Consider the following 17,822-nt stretch of genomic DNA (forward strand, 5'->3'; position numbering starts at 1 on the left):
AGCCAGGATTCACCTGTAAGCATTTGCAACACTTACAACAATCAAGTAACATACATTCATATAAAATGTAAGTTACTTGGCCAGTCAGTTTAATGACAGGAATGAATAAGTAGATAACTCCCTAATTCCCACGGTATTAGGGAGCTATCTACTAAAAGGCTGAAAGACCTAAATTGGTCTTTCAGCCAAATTTACTAATACTAAGTAAAGATTACTTAGTAGGGGGCGAGGCTAGCCGAGCTGCACATCAGATGTGTTAATGTGGAGCTCCTGCTTCACCAACTTAAAATAGACTTTAAACGCCACAAAAAGAAGAGCAAATACCTGGAAATTAAGCTACAACCAGCATTAAACCCCCCAACAGAGAGATGGGATAGAAGAATAAAAAACCCGCCCGCCTGGAGAGTCCCTACCAGCCTGATATCAGGCGATCCTTTGAAATGCTGCAACAGCCTCCACAGCCTAAAATGGCGCCGGGTAGACACCGAAGTGCCAGTGATTCCGACTCATCCATAGAAGGGGAGAACCCCCAGGTCGCAACCCCGGACGCAGAAATATATGGGTCAGAAGCGTCAGACTCGGATGACTCACCCTCCACAAAAGGCGACATTAAAAAACTTCTCCTGGACCTACGGGCGGTGTGGAAGTCAGACCTGGCTGGAGTACGGACAGAGGTAACCAGCATAAAAGAACGCTTAGCTACAGTTGAAACATGAGGGGGTGAAAGAGACACCTTGCTGACTGAAGCCAGAAAAGAAATAGACACATTAACGTTTCAACTCCAAAGACTCACCCACTCAGTTACGGCGCTGGAAACACGCCACCGCAAAAGAAATATCCGCATACATGGAGCCCCTGAAGAAATAGGCTCGGAGGCCCTACTGACATATGTAAATAAAATTGCAGTGATAATGGGGGCGAAAAAAGAAGGAGATACCTGGCCGATAGCGGCAGCATTCCGAATCCGGAAAGCCCCGACCGCCCCAGCGGATGCATCAAGGGACATCATAGCCGTTACCCGAGATGCTGCGGTTAAAGCTACACTGATGAGCTACTCCAGAAAGACTCCCTCCGTCCCAGTAGACAACCACCTTGTGAAAGACTTTGCTGACCTCCCGTTTATAACTCTGTTGGAGCGGAGGAAGTTCATGCCGATCACCCGCCAACTGAGGGACAAGGGCATCAGGTACCGATGGGGAGTGGTGGGTACTCTGGTGGTCCCACTAAAAGACTCAATCTTAACACTGTCTGCAGACGAGGACCCTGCGGGATTTCTTCAGGCCCTACGGCTGCAACAACAAGTTCCCACAGAAGGAGTGGGAGAGGATAAGAACCGTGAGAATAGCATAGGGGCAGAAAAAAACGGTACCCGCAGAATCCCTCACGGACCTGAAAGGGTAAAAAACTGTAGCTTGCACACTCGCCGCCGAGCAGAGGATGCGGCCTCCCGCACCACATACTCAGACGGAACTTGAGACAAAAGAAGCACCGAGTCGCAAATGACCTATCTGACCCTGTGTTTATATACCCATGTTTTATATGCAGTCATAGACCACCTTCGATAGGTACATCTTGATTTCTTAAACGGATTAGATACGCTACAGGACGAGATAAGGTGCTGAACACTATTGACTATGTTATTACTTATACTTGTATATCCTAGACAACAAATGACCTGCCTGACCCTAAGTTTAAGTGCTTATGTTTTACAAACATCATAGACGGCTTATGTTAAGTATATTTTACTCTCTTCAATAGATTGTACTTACTACAGGGCAAGATAAAATGCAAACCGCTGTTGATTATGTTTTTACTTATACTCGTATATCCTAGACAGCAAATAATCTATCTGACCCTAAGTCTAAGTGCCTATGTTTTATTAGCAGTCATAGACAAGTTTAGTTTACTCTCTTACACAGATTGTACATTTTTTTTTTTTTTTTATAATTATGTTTCCTGGACTTAGACAGCTGTTGCCATTTGTATGATTACAGTTGTAATCGTTGTCTTCCGTCCAGAGGGGAGTATGCTTAGACTAAAAGACCATCTAATTAATAGATGCTGACTATATTGTCAAGAGCAGGTTTATCTTACGTGTCTTTTCTTAGAGGTGCATAACCTGATTACATAGAGCATGCCTCATATGTATAGATAACGTATCCAACATCAGCATGCTCATAGCTTGGAGAATGAAAAATGACTAGTTTAAATTGTTTATTCTCATTGAAAAATGTGCAGTATTTTGTTTATATTTTTATGTGCCGTGAAACTATATCTCATGTATACTTGTCAGATGTTTATCTCGGCTGTCGTGGCCAACTACATGTGTACATGTACATTTCTGCACACCACAAAAAAAAAAAGATTACTTAGTATTAGTAAGTTATGCCCCTACTCGCTATAGCTGTAACCCCCCCAAAAAATAAGCCCCCCTCCGGCCCCCACCCCTGAGCGGCTGGTAGGGGCCCTAATGTAAAATAATGGGGGGACCTATTGTCCTCCCCCTGGCCCCCACCCCTGAGCGGTGGGTGGGGGCCCTAAATCAGAATAAGGGGGGGGACCTATTGTCCTTCCCCGGCCCCAACCCCTGAGCGGTGGGTGGGGGCCCTAAATCAGAATAAGGGGGGACCTAATGTCCTTCCCCCTGGCCCCCACCCCTGAGCGGTGGGTGGGGGCCCTAAATCAGAATAAGGGGGGGGACCTAATGTCCTCCCCCCTGGCCCCCACCCCTGAGCGGTGGGTGTGGGCCCTAAATCAGAATAAGGGGGGGGACCTATTGTCCTCCCCCCTGGCTCCCACCCCTGAGCGGTGGGTGGGGGCCCTAAATTATAATAAGGGGGGACCTAATGTCCTCCCCCCTGGCCCCCACCCCTGAGCGGTGGGTGGGGGCCCTAAACTAGAATAAGGGGGGGACCTAATGTCCTCCCCCTGGCCCCCACCCCTGAGCGGTGGGTGGGGGCCCTAAACAAGAATAAGGGGGGGGACCTAATGTCTTCCCCCCTGGCCCTCACCCCTGAATGGCGGGTGGGGGTCCTAAATTGGAATAAGGGGGGGGACCTAATGTCCTCCCACCTGGCCCCCACCCCTGAGCGGTGGGTGGGGGCCCTACCTGGCCCCCACCCCTCAGCGGGTGGGGGCCCTAAATACTAATAAGGAGAGGGACCTAAGGTCCTCCCCCCTGGCCCTCATCCCCTGAGCGGAGGGTGGGTGACCGAAAAAAATATTCCCCCCAGGTGTCTAGGGGTCCCCAAACCCCTAGTCACCCCCTCTCCCCCAATAAAACTTATCCCCCTACCTACCCCCCTCACCCTAAAAATTAATGAGGGGGGACCTTTAACTAAGTACCTGTAAAAAAATAAATACAACTTACCATTCAATGTTTTCTTTCTTCTAAAATCTTCTTTTTTCAGCCCCAGGGGTAGGTAGGGGGATAAGTTTTATTGGGGGGGAGGGGGTGACTAGGGGTTTGGGGACCCCTTGTCACCTGGGGGGGATATTTTTTTTAGGTCACCCATCCGCCGCTCAGGGGATGAGGGCCAGGGGGGAGGACCTTAGGTCCCTCCCCCCTTATTAGTATTTAGGGCCCCCACCTGCCGCTGAGGGGTGGGGGCCAGGGGGAGGACACTAGGTCCCCCCCCCTTATTACAATTTAGGGCCCCCACCTGCCGCTCAGGGGTGGGGGCCAGGGGGGAGGACATTAGGTCCCCCCCCTTATTAGTATTTAGGGCCCCCACCCGCCGCTGATGGGTGGGGCCAGGGGGGAGGACACTAGGTCCCCCCCCCCCTATTCTTGTTTAGGGCCCCCACCCACCGGGGGAAAATATCAATTTAATTCACACATAATCATCTACTCCCTTGCTGAAAACTTGCGCCTTCAAGTTTTTTTTCCTCTATCCCTTGTGAGCTCCCTCCTGCCTCCCTCTATAGCTTGCGTTTTGCTTTTTTTTTTTTTTATAAGATCCCTTTTACCCCTCCCTTCCCTCAGAACGCATGCGCTCTAAGCCTGCAAAATTAACCAATCACAGGCTTCTCTATGATTGGACTGAAACCTGTGATTGGACTGCACAAGGCCCCTGTTGACGCCAAATGGAGGAGGCAGATCAGTGGCGGTAGTTTCATTTTTTGCTGGATTACAGGGAAGTTTGAACTAAATTTTTTGTTTCAGGGGTGGAACCTATTATCAATGCCATGTTAAAGACAACTGTGTTAAAAAGTTGTAGTAACCCTGGGAAATTATAGTTTCAGTTTACCGTGAACAAATGTGCTCCTCTAAATATGCATTTATGTTTTATACATGTGCTATAATATTATTTATGGTTATGTATTCCTTTTTTGCAGAGAAACTGCTATAGTAGAGAAAAGTAAGTGCAATATGCTAAACATGTTGAGGAATGCTTATCTATCTGTCTGTCTGTCTGTCTATCTTCTATCTATCCTGAGCATCTGTTAACCTGCTGAAAAATATATTGCCAGTGGGATCAGCCTTGAGGTACTGATATCGACAGGCTTCTTTCCATTACCATCTTTAATAACACAAAAAACACTTTATAAAAATTTTTTTTTTTTTTTTTATTAATCTTATATTCCTAAGAACACTTTTTATTTTTGAGTACATTTTCTTTGTATTTGTCTACAGATCGTGCTAAAGTAGTACGGGGGCTTCCTGATCTAGCAACAATAATGGTAGACAAGGTAAATCTACAACTGATTGTTACTATTATTATTTTATTTATATGGCGCCAGCAAATTCTGTAGCGCTGTACAATGGGTGGACTAACAGACTTGTAATTATAACCAGACAAATGGACGCACAGTAACAGAGGGGTTGAGGACCCTGCTCAATGAGCTTACATGCTAGAGGGAGTTGGGTATAGTGACACAAAGGGTATAAGTAGGGGTAATGAGATAGGTTACTAGAAAAGTTATCACTGAGAACTCAACATAGAATGTGAAGGCAGATAAGAACCATTCGGCCCATCTAGTCTGCCCAATATTTTGGAATACTTGTATTAGTCCCTGGCCTTATCTTAAGTCTAGGATAGCCTTATGCCTATCCCACGCATGCTTAAACTCTCTCACTGTGGTAACCTCTACCACTTGAGCTGGAAGCCTATTTCATGCATCCACTACCCTCTCAGTAAAGTAATACTTCCTGATATTATTTTTAAACCTTTGCCCCTCTAATTTAAGACTATGTCCTCTTGTTGTTGTAGTTATTCTTCTTTTAAATATAGTCTCCTCCTTTACTGTGATTCCCTTTATATATTTAAATGTTTCTATCATATCCCCCCTGTCTCGTCTTTCCTCCAAGCTATACATGTTAAGATCATTTAACCTTTCCTTGTAAGTTCTATCCTGCAATCCATGAACCAGCTTAGTAGCCCTTCTCTGAACTCTTTCTAGAGTATCAATATCCTTCTGAATATACGGTCTTAGTAGGTTATTTTTGACAGTTGCAGGAGAGGAGTCGTGGGGAAGGGGCAGTCCCGGATTAACATAGGGGCTGATGGAGCTGCAGCTCCAGGCCCAGGCCCATGGAATAGGCCCATTTAAAAAAATAAATGTAACCCTACTCTTAGGTTTTCCTCCTGACTGGTATTTTACTGGCACAGATGGTATTTGAGGATGCCTGGCCGTGCCAGTATTGCAGTAATATCGCAATACAAATGCAGATATTTTTCTCAGTATAAATAGAGATTACTCTGCAATACCAGTGCAGGCCAGTAGGGGTCAGTGAATGTGGAGAGAGGCAGGGATAGGAAGTTACAGCATATCCCTCCCTGCCTCTCTCTACTCACTGATCCGCGGGGGAGCAGTAACACAGCACAGAGAGTTCAGACAGCATTTCCCAGCCTGCAGAGACAGCCTACAGCTTAGGGAAGTGAGGGATGAGGGGAAAGTCTGCAGGGAGAAATTGGGACACTGAGACACTAAGGGACACTGGGAGACCTGGGGACACAGACACTTGGAGACACTGGGAAACATGGGCACTGTGAGACACTAGGGGACACATGGGGACACAGACACTATGGGACACTGGGAGACCTGGGGACACTGAGACATAGGGACATTGAGAGACACATTGGGACACGGAGACACTAAGGACAGTGTCCCCATGTCTCCCAGACAGTGTCCCTAGTGTCTCAGTGTCCCCTAGTCCCCCAGTGTCTGTGTTCCCATGTCCCAGTGCCCCTAGTGTCCCAGTGCCCCTAATGTCCCAGTGCCCCCATGCCTCACAGCCAGTGTCCCTAGTGTCTCAGTTTCCCCTGTCTCTCAGTATCCGTAGTGTCCCCATGTCTCTCAGTGTCCCCAAATGTTTCAGTGTCCCCATGCCTCCCAGCCAGTGTCTCAGTGTCCCCATGTCTCCCAGTGTCTTCTAGTCTCCCAGTGTTTGTGTTCCTATGTTTCTCAGTGTCCCTAGTGTCTTAGTGTCCCCAAATGTCTGTGTTCCTATGTCTCCAAGTGTCCCCAAGTGTCTCAGTGTCCCCAAGTCTCACTGTGTCCCCTAGTATCCTAGTGACACAGGACACACAGACATGGGGACACTAGGAGCAATGAGTACACAGACACTGGGAGACTAGTGGACTGGGTGACATGGGGACACTGTGGTACATAGGGACACTGATGCCAGGCTGGCCTTCCAATTCTTTGGGCAGACAACAGCTCTCTGCCAGCCCCCAACTGCCCCTTGTCTGTATTATGGCAATGTAAGTTGCCATAATACAGACAGTGACTCGAGTATAAGTCGAGTTGGGGGTTTTCAGCACAAAAAATGTGCCGAAAAACTCGACTTATACTCGAGTATATACAGTATATACTCTAGAAAGAGCAATTCATAATTTGGTATGTCTGTGCCAAGGTATAATGGCAATTGTGTCAAAGGAAATATCTGGTGAATTTAATATTCAGGATGAACAACTAGTAGTAAACATAAATTAGATTGTCGCTTTCCTGAAAACTGATACGTTTTCTGTTTATCTTAACAGACATTATGTTTAACATGTCACATATCAGGAGACCCAGCTCCGGAAATCTGCTGGGTAAAGAATGATAAGAAGGTGGTCTTCAAAGATCGATACAAGCTAGATGTGAAAGGAACAGTGGTAACCATGACCATTGAAAAGATATGTGCTGAAGACACTGGGAGATATAGTATTACTGTGAAGAACAAATATGGTTCTGAGGTTGGACAGGTTACTGTGAGCGTCTTCAAACATGGAGAAGAACCAGAGGAACTTAAAAAGGCCTGGGAAAAAACTCAAAAGCCAAAGTGATATATTTCTAAAGGATATGTTTAATCAGATTTTTTAATAGACTATAATAGCTGTTTGATGAAAATATATAATATAAGAGAATGAGCTATATATTAACACATTAATCTAATTATATTTTGCATTTGTTTTCTTTAGTGAATTAATTCAAAATGAATTAAAAGAAAATTCAAAAGTCTTTATGCTTATGAAAAAAGAGAAGCATAAAAACATACTTTAATGTCCTATAAAATGTTAAAAAAAATAAATAAAAAAAAGAAAGATCAGTCCAAATGTTGACTTACAAAAGAAGATTAAATATAGGCATTTTACAGATTTTCAATGTCTGGGCACTCCTAGCATATATCTTCCACATATGTAGAGGAAAACAAAACATAGGAAAGTCTCTTTGCACACACACTGAAAACACTCACAGTGACTAGATTTAAAATGGCACCTGTCATGGTACATAAATGTATTTATCTATTTAAAGTAATAAATAACATTTTAATCTATTTATACTAAATTTGTGCAGTCGGTTTTGAATAAATTGCGATTCGTTCAACTTTTGCTCACTTGATCTATGGACCAAATGGCATGAAAATGCACCCATATCAATGTACTGGAAATATATACATAAGATTGATATTTTGCAGTACATTGGCCAATTCTCACACTTTTTGGTTCAGTAATTTTCCCAAAATGATTTCAAGGACCACATTTATTTTTTTTTTAACCGAAATGCCACATGGACAAATCTCAAATAACCCGAAACAATGCAGATGAATCGATTCAGATAAATCAAATTTGTTTTGCTAGAAAATGTATACACAAGGAGATAATTCTATGTAAAAATAGGTTTTTCTCCCACCTTTCCATCAATTCTATAGCATAGACTCTGTGTGGAAGAATGGACTGACAGGGAGAGCAGAAGAGACATCCCACAGCTCTCCAAGCTTAGCAACTTCAGCTGTGGTTGCTGTGGTAACGCCATAGCTGGTGCTGCTTTTGCTGGCAAGCAAGTATAGGAATGGAGTGACTGACGTCTCTCTGTTCAGACGCTGGTATGCTAGCAATCCTAATGTAATGCAGACAGTGAAATGGTAGAGTCTATTAACGCTTTCCCCTCCCTGACTGTAGGAATGATATGACCCATTGAAATTTCTTGTGCTGTCTGAAAGGATGGGGTGAGCAGACATTTTCAGTACATTTACAGTAATAATATCATTGACTAGTGGTTTCTTCAGAGAAATGTGTTCCTCTACAGTCTGATAATCATAACTAGAGTATAAATGAGGGTAAGTGAGGTTTATGGACTAGATTTTAACATATCATATCTGCCAACATGTAATGTCACAATCAAAAAAAGCTCCAAAAAGATGGGACTCCCACCACCACATATAGAAGTTCAAGAAGGTGGCAGCAAATGTCAACCCTTCCACATCTTAAGAGATATAAATTGCAGTTAGTCCTAAAATAAATATGATTCAACAAGTATTCAATAGACTACAAAATAAAATGTTTTAATTATTCTGTATACTCAAATGGAACTTAATTGCTTCTTTGACCATGTCATGTTGGATAACAGATTAGCAAACTTCCATTGAAACCCACTTACAATTCTTGTCCCACCAATATAATAATAAATCTATCAAATATATCCCATTACCGGACACCACAGGTCTATCAACAGGAGGAAAAACTAATTTATGGACTTCGGACAGAGGGTGAAAGGTGGACACAATGGAACTTCTAGAATCAACTTACTAGAGAACTCCTGTAATTACTCCATATTTTTTTAGCAAAACCTAAGATGGATTACAACTTAATGCAGCAATACCCTCAACGTGAGATTCTCTTCACAAATCTTCATATCCTCAAAAGCACATACTTCTTTGGTTAAGGTTAATGAACTCGCACTTTCATCAACCCCCAGTAGTTCTGTAATCAGGGGCATATCATCATATTATTCTGATCTCTCTGCATCTCATAATTGATTAAAGTGCTCAGCAAAAAACAGTGACTGTACGAAATTATTTCAATCCAACAAGTTGTTAAACAAATATCAAAGTGTGTAGTGGCAGAGAAGGACAAGACCTTTTTTTAAGTATATTAATTTCTATTCTACTCCGGGATCTACGAAACAAATTGAACATAGTAGAAGTCTCTTCCCTTCAGAAGCGGAATGTCTTGTTCCTTTCTCAATACTTCTTTCTTGGAGGTATTTCCTCATCCTCTGTCTCCACAGGGAGAACCTCTTCCATGCACCGTCCTTCTTAAAAACCTACACGTTGGGCATTCTCAGTTATTCAACACCAAGTTTGTATGTATCACTATTATATGTATACACCCACTCTATCTTGTTTCGCTAACAAAGAGTAGAGGATACTGAAGATGTTATAGAGTATCCACTACCAATTCCATCAGTTACATCCAAATCAGTATAAACAAAATCCATTCTCTTGTTTGGTAAACACTGTATTTTCTAAATAGGTTTTGATCTTGTTCTTTGCTGTATTTCATTCAGTATACTTTTCTTGAGCTAATAGTGTTTATTGTCCCAATTGTAAAGTGATCCACTCTTTTTTCTTTAATGCTTTAGTTTGTTGCAGAAGACTGAAAACAGATCACAACAATAGATACACAATTATAATTATCTACACTGTAGTAGCATAAGTAGGCAGGGGAGGGCTGGCAGCCTTAGGCCTGGGGGGCAAAACCAGTCAAGTGGCCCATTGCACTACCAAATCAGTTCACCAAAAATGCCCACCTTTTCCTGGTTTTAGAACGGATATTGATGTTATGCTAATACCCACTCCTTCACGGCTCTGACTTTCAATGTTGTCAGAGCGCAGGCTTAGAATCTCTGAGCCTGTGCTCTGACTCACTAAATGAGCGCCGAAACCACAAGGGAGAGGATATGATCTGACTGCACCTACTGCTGGTGCGCACCAGTGGACCACCAGCGAATCATTTAAATTGAATATGCTGGTGTACCCAACTTGTGAGCTGTGTTGGCCGCCGGGCGCCTCTGTTGTCATGGCACCCTGCGTGACCGCACTGTGTGCACACCCCAACAGCTGACCCTGCTGACACACACTGATGTTACTACTTAGAAATCCCTCAATATTAATACAGACATCAGAGTAAACACCAATAAACTGTGGAAACAGAGCTGATCCCCCCAAATTTATAAAGATTTGCTTAGTGGATTTGTTGTAAGATTAAATCATGCCTCCTCCTCTCTCTCTCCCATGCGCTGCTCTGTAGGCTGGGAGGAAGTGAAGAGTAATCACATTCGCCCAGCACAGCGCCACTTGTGGCTGCATGGGGAACAGCTGTTTAATGTAATGCTTGCAAGACGGCCAGCTGCCGCAGAACCTCTTTGTTCCCGTCTCTGCAAAGGGCTCCAGTGTGAGCCACTGTAAATTAGGGGCACTGTAAATTAGTAGCACGCACTGCGGTAAAGACGGGTCTGGGCAGGAGGAGAGTGCAGTGCAATCAGTGCACTCCCCTCCTGTGGGTCACCAGTAGACTGGTGCACCTGCCCAGGATCAGAGCCGGTGCAAGGATTTTTGCCGCCCCCATGTGACATCACAATGCCCCACCCATATGATCTGCCATATGAACTAACGCCAGTGCTGCACACAGTGTGTGTTTACATTAAAAAACCTGCAGGGACCGGCTATAGACACCAGAACCACTTCATTAAGCTATAGTGTCCCTTTAATGTGAGGTAAATTATAGATTAGTGTCACTAATATTATATTAGATTGCCTACTTACAACCAGATGAGGATGATGATGGGCTGCAGTTTGACTCCACTGGTCTGGTGTAGAACAGGATATCTGGAGGCTGTTTGCAACTGTGGTCACAAAATTCAATGTTCTGGGAGAATTGGAAGCAGCTCCATTTTTTTGGGGCCCCTTACACAGCTCAAGGTCTGGGCCCCAGGGCCTGACGGTGAGTATGCCCATAAGGCCCACTCATAAGTCCACTTATATGTTCTACCCACCCATGAGTTCGCTCACAGTGAGTGGAGTGTGTGGGGGATATGTGATGTGTTATTGTAGAGGATCTAATATGTGTGCTTATGGTATGTAGTGTATAGGGATACCAGTTTGTGTAGGTGATGCAGTGTGTTTGTGTGTAGTGGAAGCAGTATGTATTTGTGTATAAGGGATGTATGTCTTTCTGGTTGTGTGTAAGGGATGCATTGTGTGAATCTGTGTTTGTATGCATAAGGGATGCAAGGTGTGTGTCTGTATGTGTGTGCATTGAGTGTAAGAGATGCATTGTGTTTCTGTGTGTATGTAAGAAAAGCAGTGTGTGTGTTTGCATGTGTGTGTAAGGGTTTGCATTGTGTGTTTCTGTGTATGTGTGCAAAGGATGCATTGTCTTTGTGTGTAAGGATTGCATTGTGTGTGTGTGTAATGGATGCATTGTGTGTTTCTCTGTGTGTAAGGGAAGCATGTTGTGTTTCTGTGTGTGTGTAGGGATGCATTGTGTGTGTGTGTGTGTGCGCGTAGTGTGAAAGAGCTCCCTGTCTTGCCCCCTGTCCTATAGAGCTGTCCCTTCTGTCCGTTAGAGTTCTCCCCTGCCCCTTAGTGGTCTCTCCTCTCCCCCACCTCCCCTAGTGGTCTCTTCTCACTCACCCACCCTCCCTGTGCTCTTCTCATCCCCCCTCCACCCTCCCTGTGTTCTTCTCACTCCCCCATGTGTTCTCTTCACCCCCTGTGTTCTTCTTACCCCCCTCCTCCCGTGTTCTTCTTACACCCCCACCTGTTCTTCTTACCCCACTTCTTCTTCCTCCCCCTTCTTCTTTCTCCCCCTTCTTCTTCTTACCCCCCTCTTCTTCTTACCCCCTTCTTCTTCTTACCCCCCTTCTTCTTCTTACCCCCTCCTACTTCTTCTTACCCCCTCTTCTTCTTCTTACCCCCTCTTCTTCCTACTCCCCCCTCTTCTTCTTCTTACCCCCACTCTTCTTCTTCTTACCCTCACTTTTCTTCTTACCCCCTTCTTTTACTCCCCCCCTTCTTTTACTCCCCCCCTTCTTCTTACTCCCCCTTTTTCTTCTTACCCCCCTCTTCTGCTTTCTCCCCCCTTCTTCTTCTTACCCCCCTCTCCACCCTCCCCCTCTTCTTACTCTCCCCTCCCTCCTCCCTCCTCCCCCTCTTCTTACTCCCTCCTCCCCTCTTCTTACTCCCCCCTCCTCTTCTTACTCCCCCTCCCCCTCTTCTTACTTCCCCCCTCTTCTTACACTCGCCTCCCTCCTCCCCCTCTTCTTACTCCCCCCTCCTCTTCTTACTCCCTCCTCCCCTTCCCCCTCTCACCTTCCCTTCCCTGTAGCGTGGCCGAGCTGCTCTCCGGTCCACGTTACCCGGCCGGAGTGATAGGAAGGTGCACACTCAGTGTGCACTTCCTGTCAGTCCGGCCGGGTACAGGAAACAAAAACTCCTGTTCCGCGCGGAGTTTCTGTTTCCTGTACCTGGCCAGACTGACAGGAAGTGCACACTGAGTGTGCACCTTCCTATCACTCCGGCCGGGTACCGCGGACCGGAGAGCAGCTCGGCCACGCTACAGGGGAAGGGAGGAGCAGCGCTGCAGCCGCCTGAGGCTCTTTACAGAGCGCTCAGGCGGCTGCAGCATTTAAAGGGCCGGCCCTGCAGCAGCCGGTCTTAAAAGAATTTAGGGCAGCCTGGGGTGCAATTGCCTCCCTGCTCCCCGGCCCAGCACGCCCCTGTAAGTAGGGCATATGTGTTTATTTATTTTTATGGGGAATCTTAGCCGTAATTTTGAAATATAATCTAGCATAGGATGCAGCCTGCTTTATGATTTAACCAGCTATGTATAGGATTAGCAGTGGTTAGTTTTCTTATTTATGAATTTAACAGGATGATAGGGACTTGTTTCCTGTGAACTGCTGATTAGTACCTATTACTATCCATTCTGCTTATCCTGAAGCTTTATTAAAATTGGGAATAAAGGTTTCATATGCCCTACTTATGCTACTACAGTGTAGATATTATTTCTTATAGCTTCAGAATGCACTATAGATTAGAGAGGTTTATCTAGAACATATTATAGCTCTTCTAGATATCTATTTAATGTGCCTTAGTTGCCATTTAATAGCTACTTACCTCTCTTTTTCTTTTTCTCTTTCTCCCACATATTCTGGCTCTCCTTCCCTAGCAATTTGAGCTTTATTAGTTTTTCCTCATTTTGGGAATTTGGGTGTGTGCTTTTTTTTGTTTTTTTTTGTTTTGTTTATGTTTATGATGTTTCAATAAACGTATGGTTTTTATCAGTAATAGCTTACTCTGAATTATCCTACTTGTAGATCCTAGACATTTTGTCTCAGGTTCTCTTTCTTTTGTTTCTGTTTTAAGTCTAGCTATAGGGTTATCCCCTTTCATTGGATATTTTCAGGACACACTTTTTTTAGTCCCTGTTTTTCAGGGCTTTTTCTGTCTTTCTCTCTTAGATTATACAGCCGTTTCCCATGTTTTGTTGTTTCTATTCCTGATAGTTATTAAGAGATAGGTTAAAAGAGGCTGGAAACTATGTGGGATGGACAGAAGTTAGGGCAATGATTAGTATAGCAAAGGACCCACTATGCTTCCTGAGATATGCCTCCTGGTGAGAGGTCTGTCCAGGCCAGAAGGGTTGATTTGAAGGAATGCTATCTAATGGCTATGACATGACCTGGTGGCTGTAGGTACTGATAGAATTGAGTTTTCAATGAAAATATTGAGTTAATAGTAGGTGTATTATTAATGTGCAGCTAATATATTTAAAAACTGCTAAAAAGCTGTTTTTAAATATATTTGTGGTCACGTCCAGGGTTAGTGTGAGATACTCTCTTATTACACAATAAGAGCCATCTATAACCAAATTAGCCTCCTTCTAGCCACAATCCTTTCCATAATTGGTACCCCTGATTTGAATCATGTTGCCTATTTGGCTTCTTCAGTTGCTACTAAAGGGAGCAATAGCAAAGTAAACACAGAGCAGTAGTAGGTGATTAACTGAAAACATACTCCCCAAATATAGGTCTTGACTGCTTTGGAATTCTGTAATTGTTCAAGCCCATCATCCCTGCTCCCTATATTTCATATACTGTCACATAAATTATCCCCTTTGTCTTTGCTATAAGAACTGTGGAGGACTACATTTCCAACCAAGCCCGGCAGCCACTAGGTTAGAAACTTAATTAATAATGTTTTCACAAGACAGTCATGCATTCTTGCCATTGCTTTCTAGCTAAACATCTTCATAAGAGATATAAGGGAATATTTACTAGCAAAGAGTTTAAAGGGACACTATAGTCACCAGAACAACTACAGCTTACTGAATTTGTTCTGGTGTGTACATTCATTACCTTCAGGCTTTTTGCTGTAAACACTGTCTTTTCAAAGAAAATTCAGTGTTTACATTACAGCCTAGTGATAACTCCACTGGCCACTCCTCAGATGTCTGTTAGAGATCCTTCCTGGGTTATGGCTGCCTAAAATGCATCCAAACATTCAGTGTCTCCTCCCTCTGCATGCAGACACTGAACTTTCCTCATAGAGATTCATTGATTCAATTCATCTCTATGAGGAGATGCTGATTGGCAAGGGCTGTGTTTGAATCATGCTGACTCTGCCCCTGATCTGCCTCTTTGTCAGTCTCAGCCAATCCTATGGGGAAGCATTGTGATTGGATCAGGCTACCACTTCTGATGATGTCAGCAGACTGCTTGTTTTTTTTTTTGTTTGTTTTTTAGGCAAACAGCATGCAGAGTTACAGCTTCTGGTTTTGCTATATTTATGGAGGCATGAGGGGCCCAGGGGGGCTAGATGGTGGTTTTAACACTATTGGGTCAGGAATACATGTTTGTGTTCCTAACCCTATAGTGATCCTTTAATTAAATTTCAGAGGAAGGTGTTATTTCTGAGAAATGTTACATCAGTGAAAATATGAATCACTATTAATCATTACATTTATAAATATTGTATTAGCCAATAATAGAAAAACACGTTATTGTAAATGTTCAGTCACATATAAGAGTGTGTGAGGGACAGCCCATTATTCAGAATCACTATGTGGTTCTCCCAAGTGTGCACTATTCTGTGTAGGCAATAAACGATTTCTGCTGAGAAGTGTTTGTCTTGGTGTCTTATATTAAGGTTCCAGCTACAAAGCTCATTCAACACTTTGGAGTTTATTAATATATCATTCCCATAGGCCTCCTGGTAACCAGGAAGGATTTAGCTATATAGTTCCTTCCTCGTGCATGGGTGTTTCTAATTGGGAGAAGTGGGAGCAGCGCCTTGATGTGTCCACAGATTGTATATCGAACAAGAAGAATGGGACAATTAAGGATAATATAGTGTGGTGTTCTGATTGAATGGAATATGGTAGGAAAAGAGATGCACTTACAAGGTATGGAGCTATAGGATAGCTGTAATTTGATTTGCTTGAGTGGTGCAATCCCTGCTTAATGATATGTAGTGTATGTCTTGGTCCAGGTCGATGATCGAACATATGAAAACAGAATAATACACTACATAGAGTAGTAGATCAGAATAAGATGGGTAAATTAAATAAATTCATATAATCGCACTCACAAGGGATTGAGCCTCCTTAATGGCTCCCCTAAGTAGTGTGAAGTGGTATGATCCCCACTCTAGGATATACGTGGGACAGTGTCTTCTCCATGACATATACAGTTGTAATCAAAATTATTCATCTCAGAAATGTAGTTGCAGCCACTAATAGCTTCCTTGTTCTGCCCCGTCCAGGTAGTGTAACCGCTCTGCCTTCAACTTTAAACTTGCAAAATATGCTACCAAAAGTTTTTCTAGGAACGTTCAGTCTCTTCACTATCATTTTGTATCCTGTTCTTTGTTTGTGAAGGGTGATGATCTCTTCTCTTAACTTTGTGGATGTCAGGGTACCTGTGGTCTCTACCTCCGAAAGAGGTAGAGACTTAGCTGTTCCTCCATCCAGACGGTCTGATGGCTCCCTTCCCCGCGGCCTATCCGGTCATGCAAGGCCGGCCGCGAGGGAGTGACTGCCTTTTACAGCATCTAGGCAGGAAGTGGCCATCAGGACACTCCCCCGGAACGACCTGTCAGTCAATTGCTGCAGGACCAATCAGGACGCCTCGGAGGCGTGGTTACTACTCTGAACAGGGTATTTAACAGAGCTTCTTTCATTAGCTCATTGCCCTGTCGTGGTTCTAGCTTGTTCTAGTCACTCAGTGCTTGTGTATTCTATTATCCCTTTTGGTTTTGACCCGGCTTGTTTACCTTACTCTGCTTATCTCTGTTACCCTTGATTCGGCTTGTCTCTCGCTTACCTGTCTTCTGTTACCCTCGACCTCGGCTTGTCTTTGACCATTCTATACTGTACTACTTACATTAGTCCGGCCATTCTAAGGTCCGGTATACGTATCTGGCTACTGTTTGTACTCTGCGTGTTGGATCCCTGTCCCGATCCTGACATTACGACAGGGCCAATGGATCCTGCAAGTACAAACAGTCAGCTGGCTTCTCCTGATCCTAGGTTTGAAGCCTTGGATCACAGAATGGATCAGATGGCGCTTGCGCTACAGGCTCTATTATCTCGTGCCAATAACCCACCAGAGGAGATACGTAATACCCCTGTTTCTCCTGTCGGTCCAGGTCTAGAGGTAGCCACAGTGGGTGCTTCTTCTCGCATTACCCCCCCAGTACGCTATGGTGGGGCTCCTGAGAAGTGTCGTGGTTTTTTAAACCAAATTAGTATCCACTTTGAATTGCAACCTCGCTCTTATCCTACAGATAGGGCAAAGGTAGGATTTATTATCACCCTACTTATTGAGAAAGCTCTGAGATGGGCCAACCCACTATGGGAGAACGATAACCCATTAGTTTATAACTATAACGCATTTGTAGCTGCTTTTAGAAGAACATTTGACCCTCCAGGTAGAAAGGTTAATGCAGCCAGATTACTGTTGCGCCTGAGACAGGAGAACCGAACACTGGTGGATTATGCACTAGAGTTCAGGTCTCTGGCGTCAGAAGTCAAGTGGAATGAGCAGGCGTATATGGATGTATTTTTGAATGGCCTATCTGATGTAATCCTTGATGAGGTTGCTACCAGAGAACTCCCTGAGAATTTAGAGGATTTAATTTCGTTCATCTCTCGTATAGATGAACGTTTAAGAGAGAGACAGAACACTCGAGAGAGGAACCGGAGACCTTCTTTTAGGTTAGCCCCCGCTTTTCTAAGTCCTGACTCCACGGTATCTTTGCTTCCTGAACCTATGCAGATAGGGTATACCCGCCTCTCTGAGGAGGAGAGACAGTACAGGAGAAGAGAGGGTTTGTGTATGTATTGTGGAGCCAAGGGTCATTTACTCTCGAACTGTTCTAACCGCCCGGGAAACGCTCGCACCTAAGTCTCTCTAGAGGACAGGCCTTGGGTGTTTCTATTTTGTCCTCTACTCCTAATTATAAAGATCACAGGCTTCTGCTACCAGTTTCCTTAACTTGGGGGAAGGAAGTAGTAAGGGCTATGGCATTGATAGATTCCGGTGCTGCT

The 17,822-nt window shown here is 44.1% G+C and overlaps 1 protein-coding gene across 1 annotated transcript in view; it reads left to right on the forward strand.

Moving 5' to 3' along the window:
• MYOM3 (myomesin 3) overlaps nt 1–7,365 on the forward strand; it is a 152,250-nt gene extending 144,885 nt beyond the window's left edge. Inside the window, exons 35-37 of the mRNA XM_063456551.1 lie at nt 4,339–4,361; nt 4,637–4,692; nt 6,987–7,365. Coding sequence (XP_063312621.1) covers nt 4,339–4,361; nt 4,637–4,692; nt 6,987–7,274 — 367 coding nt within the window. The 3' untranslated portion in view covers nt 7,275–7,365. The remainder of the gene's footprint in view (nt 1–4,338; nt 4,362–4,636; nt 4,693–6,986) is intronic.
• Nucleotides 7,366–17,822: the final 10,457 nt, after the last annotated feature.

The sequence above is a fragment of the Pelobates fuscus genome, chromosome 1 (genome assembly GCF_036172605.1).
Source record: "Pelobates fuscus isolate aPelFus1 chromosome 1, aPelFus1.pri, whole genome shotgun sequence".
Lineage (NCBI taxonomy): Eukaryota > Metazoa > Chordata > Amphibia > Anura > Pelobatidae > Pelobates > Pelobates fuscus.